We start from the raw sequence: 6,328 nt of genomic DNA, 5'->3' as shown, positions 1-6,328 counted from the left end.
GTGGGAAGAACGTAGTGAACCAGCCAAGGGATGGTTCCTCGGGTTGATTTATGGTGCTTTGAGGGGTCAAAACTGTCCATTGTGGGAAAACGCTGGTACCACGCACCCAGTGTTTGCCAGCTCAGTGAAGGCATCGAAGCTCAATCCTAATGGGGACAGGATGAAGCCAAAACTGACCATAAGGTGTCCTGACGTGAGCTGGCACCTGGAAATGCCCCTTCTCCCCACCAGCAGGGTGCTCGGGATGCAAATGGGTCCCGCGACGCTGGATCGGATCCCACCTCGCGCAGCACAAGGAAAGAACCAAACCTCCATTCGGGTGCTGGGAAGTTCTCTGCTGCCCTTCCCGGCCAGGGTGCGGTCAGCTCCGGGTGTTCTGATGATCACAACACTTCCTAAATGTGCCGTGGACTCAGTGGCTTGTGTCCAAACCCGGTAACACCGGTGAGGAAAGACAAGGAACCCGTCAGAGGAACCGGCTACGCTCAATTGCTGGTTCCCCTTGGGGTGACAAATCACTGCTGCCTCCAGCCCCTGACTGGCAGGTTTCCTCCCCAGCCACCACAACAATGTTGCCTCCTTTTTTTCTTAAGCCAGGGTATAAAATGAAAGCAAATCTCAGCCGAGGACTCATCTTCCCGCTGGAAGGATGACTGGGACCGGTGAGTGGCTCTCCCCGAATCTCGACCTCTCCTATTGGGCTTTTCCTGCTTTTCTCTCCTCTTCAGTGCCCGTTTTTGGGGTGGTTTCGGTTTGGTTTTCACCTCTGCCTTTCGTGTCACCTCCTGACAGCGTAACCACAAACCTCCCTTCCTCCGGCTCAGGGTATCGCTTGGTCACCTGGAGCTTGACTGGGCAGCAACTAGGGGCAATAGGACACCTCTCTTGCAGGTTTGGGATGCTCCTGGTTGTGCAGGGGTGGATGGAAACAAGCTCAGAACCTCCAGGAGCATCCCTGGAGGACATCAGGCTGATGGTTTCTCCCCCACAACACAAGAAGGTCTGAGGGAAGACGGAGATCCAGCCATTCCAATGGCCCCAATGTGTTTGGGATCCCCTGCCCTGGGAAGCCTGACCTCCTCCAGGAGCACCAGGGCAGCAGCCCTGGGTGAGAAGGTCAATGTGGCTTTATGGACACGCTATCACTTTCTGCCTTGCTCCGAAGGCAGCCCCGCTGTTGCAGCCTAATTGGAGCAAGCGCTTTCTAATTAGCTTTTACTGCCATTGTGGGTGTCTCCAGGAAGCTGGAGGAGCTCCAGAGGCTGCAGCAGGACCTGCTTGAGGAGCTGGGCTTTGGTTCCCACCAGTCACCTGCAGGGTAACAGTTCTGAGGTTGATCACTGCCAGGGCTCTTCCAGCAGGAACATTCCAAGGGGATTTTCCAGAAGGGAGAACTACCCCGGCTGGGATTTCAGAACCTTTGCTCTCGTTGTCTGTTGTTTCCCTGGAAGTAAACCGACGGTATTTGGGGGAAGGCAAAGAAAATGAAAGTTATTGAAGTTATTTTGGGGAACTGAAGCCCAAACTGGCGAAATCCCAGGTTTCTGTTCAAACCTCCTTCCCCTGGGATGAGGTTGGTTCTGGTGTGGTAGGAACGGTTGTTCTGGATGGGCTGGAGTCTTCTCCGATTTCAATAGATAAGCCCTATCACCTGCTATCTCTGTCTCACCTGTCCAGCTCTCTATGCAATAGTGTGCACCTATCAATATACTATTGTCTTCTCCTCCTACCCACTCCATCCAAACCGCCACGGATTACTAAAGCACAGGAAAGGGCAACTGGGACAAGATTGCCTCAGTTCTTTGTGTGTGAGTGGCACTAATGACCCTCCTTCATTATGGATTCTTCAGAGCTTATTCAAAGGGGCTCAAACTCATTTGGGGAACTCATGAAAGCAGAACGTGAATGGGAAAGAAAAGAAATCATCCACGGGCTTGATTTCTCCTTCAGAATCACATTTCCTGACACTGCTTGACATCCGGCGTCCTGTGAGACCTGCTGATGCCATAGGGAATAACCATGCCAGTTGATTTGAATCAGACCGATACTGTTCCTCTTTGGGGCTTGGACGCCAATGTACTTGGAGGCAATCTGTGCCGCCACGCTCCTGGCTGTGAGGAATGAACCTGCATGCTCATTGCCAAGAGCCTTCTCTTCTCTTCTCTTCTCTTCTCTCCCCAGTCCTCTTCCCAATCCTCCTGCTGGCAGGTCTCCTGAGCGCCAAGAGGTTCCCGTGCTTCCCTGAGTATTGTCTCCACGACAAAGACTACGAAGAGCTGCTGGACATTGTTAAAAATGGGCTGGAGCCTGCAACTCACCCAGCAAACGTGGTCATTGTTGGTGCAGGGATAAGTGGGCTCACAGCGGCGAAGCTGCTCCGAGACGCCGGCCACAGGGTCAGTGGTTGCACGAGACATGGGTGCCTTTGGGTCTTGTTTTCCTACACTGAGGGTTTTCCAACGTGAAGAGGGAGAAGGGAATGGTGGGAAAAGGAAGGAAAAGCAAGTGGGCTCCAGTGATTTCATCTGATTTAGGCAAAGGGACAGGAGGGGATGAAGGAGAGCTTCCCACCAAGCAACTCCTTTAGATGATCTCCAAAAGAACGCAAGGGAGGGGTTTGGATCTATGAAGGGTTCATTTGCCAGCTGGAGGGGACCTGCACCACCCTATGGCCCATGAATGCTGCCTGTCCCCATGCCCGAGAACTTGTTTGGTAGGCGTTTCGCTCGAACTAGCTGCATTGCCTGAACACGTGCGGTCTTCACCCATCTCTGGTTGCAGGTCACCGTCCTGGAGGCCAGCAGCCACGTTGGTGGCCGGATCAGGACATACCGCCCCAAGGGGCAGGACTGGTACGTGGAGCTGGGAGCCATGCGCCTGCCGAGCAAGCACAGGTAAGGAGGTGCCCTGCTTCACAGCCGTGACTGGGGAAGGAACCGGCCCACTTGGAGGAGCAAGGCTGAGGTTTGAGATGAGTTCAAGAAGGACAGGGACCTGCTGGAGAGAGTCCAGCGCAGGGTGACTGAGATGATGAAGGGAGTGGAGCATCTCCCTTATGAGGAAAGGCTGAGGGAGCTGGGTCTCTATAGTTTGGAGAAGAGGAGACTGCGGGGGGACCTTATTAGTGTATATAAATATATAAAGGGGGAGTGTCACGAGGATGGAGCCAGGCTCTTCTCAATGGCAAACAATGATAGGACAAGGGGTAATGGGTATAAACTGGAACACAAGAGGTTCCACTTAAACTTGAGAAGAAACTTCTTCTCAGTGAGGGTGACGGAACACTGGAACAGGCTGCCCAGGGGGGTTGTGGAGTCTCCTTCTCTGGAGACATTCAAAACCCGCCTGGACACATTCCTGTGTAACCTTATCCAGGTGTTCCTGCTCCGGCAGGGGGATTGGACTGGATGAGCTTTTGAGGTCCCTTCCAATCTCTAACATACTGTGATACTGTGATACTGTGAGGACTTGGGTACGGGTGTGGGGCAGCAGTCACGATACACTGCCAACACAAGACATGGCTACAACAACATCCTCAAGGGGAAAGCGTCCTTTTATGCTCCTCGTGCTTTAGGGGCTGGGTTTTGGGGTGGGTTGTTTGCAAGCACTTGTCCCCACGTGCCTCATCTCTCAGGCTGGTCCGGGAGTTCATCAGGCAGTTTCAGCTGAAGCTAAACCCCTTCATCCAGACCGATGAGAACACTTGGTACCTGGTGAACGGCACTCGGGTAAGAGCCAAGGAAGTGAAGAGGAACCCCAACATCCTCAAGTACCCGGTGAAGCCATCGGAGAGAGGCAAAAGTGCCGACCAGCTGTACCGGGAAGCACTGGGCAAGGTACGTGCCCACAGGGAAGGGAATCCCAGAGGCACTGATGTTGTTTCCTGGTGGACCCCCAGGTTGAGGAAGACTCCGCAATGAGTTGAGGAAGAGTAGGATCCTTTTAGCCTTAGAAAGGCTCATTCAGAAACAAGGGCAGCTCATTGAAACCCTCTTTATACACGTTCCCTTCTCCGGAGCGCTCGCCAAGCCTTGGATGAAGCAGAAGATTCCACATTAAGGCCTTAACTTCCCCAGATTGAGCCCCAAGCAGCAGGATCTGTTCTATCTCTAAAGCAGCTCCAGGGGTCACCAAACCCCAGCCAATGCTAACAGAATCCAGGGAAGCACTTTGGGAATGTGCTTTCTTTCCTCATTAATACATCACTGTTTTCTCTCCAGGCTTTCAAGACGTTCCAGGCTACAGACTGCAAGGAGTATCTAGCTAAATACGACTCCTTCTCCACCAAGGTAAAGGTCTGGGGCTTGAGACTAAGCTTCCCCCTCTACTGATTCTTAACCCTGCTTGGAGAAAGGGTCCAGGAATTCATCCAGATTAACCATATTCCTCCATCATGGGTCTCCCCAAGCACTGGGGAGGATTTACTGAGCGTCTTCCTGTGGCCCAACTGTCTCAAAGCCACAAATCCCTCTTCATCCATCTCCAGAACTTCTGCCCTGCTAAACCGGAGCAGTCATTGGTCTCCTGCAAGAAGCTGCTTCTGGTGTGGGCTTTAAGTAGATCAGGAACAGAAACAAGGCAGCAGGGCATGAATATGGTTTGGGATATAAAGCCCTGGGACAATAACGCCAGGCTGCGTGTTCTTCCTGGCTTTTCCAGGAGTATTTGATCAAAGTAGGGAATCTGAGCCGAGGAGCGGTCCAGATGATCGGTGACCTCCTGAACGAGGACTCGGGGTTTTACCTGTCCTTCGTGGCCTCGCTGTGGGACTTTGACACCTTCGCTGATGAGAGGTAAGACCACGTCTCCTATGGCAAACCCCATTTTGTGCAGGGCCACGGCAGCCACCAGCAGAGATGTCAGTGGCGTTTGGGAGTCTCAATGGGAATCATTCCCGACTCAAAGGGCCACCAGGCTCTGTTAGAGCATCTCTGGAAGACGTCAGGTTTTACAGCTCCTGAACCCCAGGGTTTTTCCCCCACCGTCTTCTTCCTCTCCTCTCAGGTTTGATGAGATCACAGGAGGATTTGACCAGCTGCCCAAAGCCTTCTACAACGAGTTGTACGACGTCGTCCAGTTCAATTGCGTGGTGGAGAAGATCATCACGGAGGGGAGCAAAGTCCACGTTCATTACCGTGCTCCAGACACCCTGGCCTCAGCCACGGTAACCGCAGACTACGTCCTTGTCACCTCCACCACCAAGGCCACCAGGCACATCCAATTCGTGCCCCCCCTCTCTGCTCCCAAGACCCATGCCCTGCGCTCGCTGCACTACGCGGCCTCCTCCAAGATCGCCTTGGCTTGCACGGAGAAGTTCTGGGAGTCGGACGGCATCCGAGGGGGACAATCCATCACCGACCGCCCTTCGCGCTTCATCTACTACCCCAGCCACAACTTCTCCAGCGGGCTGGGCGTCATCCTGGCTTCCTACACTTGGAACGACGACGCCGACTTCTTCCTGCCGCTCACGGACGAGCAGTGCCTGGACGTGGTCTTCCAGGACCTGGCAGCCATCCACCAGGTGAGCAAGGAGTACCTGCAGGACACCTGCACCCAGCACGTCATCAAGAAGTGGCAGCTGGACAAGTATTCCCTGGGGGCTTTCGCTGCCTTCACCCCCTACCAGTTCACTGATTACTCGCGGGACCTCTTCGAGCACCAGGGCCGGGTGCACTTCGCAGGGGAGCACACGGCCCAGCCCCACGCCTGGATTGACACGGCCATGAAATCCGCCGTCAGGGCCGCGAGCAACATCCACCACGACAGCGGGGAAGCCCCGGTGCCGGATAAGGAGCAGGCAGGATGGGCCCTGCGGAAGGAGGATCTCTGAGCGCGGTTTGAAGGCACTTCTGGGGGTGAAGATCTCTTTCTTTCCTAGTCAAGGCAGCAGTGACAGCGTTAAACTGGACAGCACTGGCTGTCATCAGCGTTCTGGTTCAACACTTAATGAGGGGAGCGGGGAGTCCTAAAAGGAGGAACGTCTGAGCAGGTTTCACAACTCTAATTTTACACACCACAGTAATTTCTAAGTTATTTATGTTCAAAGTACTTCAGGAATTACTAAGAGGGAATAAAAGTGGGTACTTCTCAGTTCCTTGTGTTTGAGGAAGTGTCATCACATATAAATCATTGCACCTCACTTCAGCCACTCAGAAACGCATCACTCAGCGGCTGGGTCTTCCTTCCAGCACCTGAGACATAACTCATAGCTCCTGAGTCATCCTCTCCTTCACACAGCCCAGCACAACCACTCCTAAACCCCACAGGTACTGCGGATCAGGATGAGACCCTGATCTCTAACCTCTGTGGTCTCTTCTGCCCATCAAGC

The 6,328-nt window shown here is 53.6% G+C and overlaps 1 protein-coding gene across 1 annotated transcript; it reads left to right on the top strand.

Annotated features, from left to right (window-relative positions):
- Nucleotides 1–649: 649 nt before the first annotated feature.
- IL4I1 (interleukin 4 induced 1) lies at nucleotides 650–5,830 on the top strand (the record flags this gene model as incomplete). The annotated part of the gene is made up of 7 exons (XM_080636290.1): nucleotides 650–662; nucleotides 2,182–2,396; nucleotides 2,782–2,894; nucleotides 3,635–3,836; nucleotides 4,221–4,289; nucleotides 4,660–4,793; nucleotides 5,005–5,830. 7 exons carry the CDS (start codon nucleotides 650–652, stop codon nucleotides 5,828–5,830), a joined length of 1,572 nt encoding a protein of 523 aa, XP_080492416.1.
- Between the last annotated feature and the right edge of the window lie 498 nt (nucleotides 5,831–6,328).

Source organism: Psittacula echo (assembly GCF_963264785.1).
Source record: "Psittacula echo genome assembly, chromosome: 31".
Classification (NCBI taxonomy): domain Eukaryota; kingdom Metazoa; phylum Chordata; class Aves; order Psittaciformes; family Psittacidae; genus Psittacula; species Psittacula echo.
This window is presented reverse-complemented; position numbering and strand designations above follow the sequence as displayed.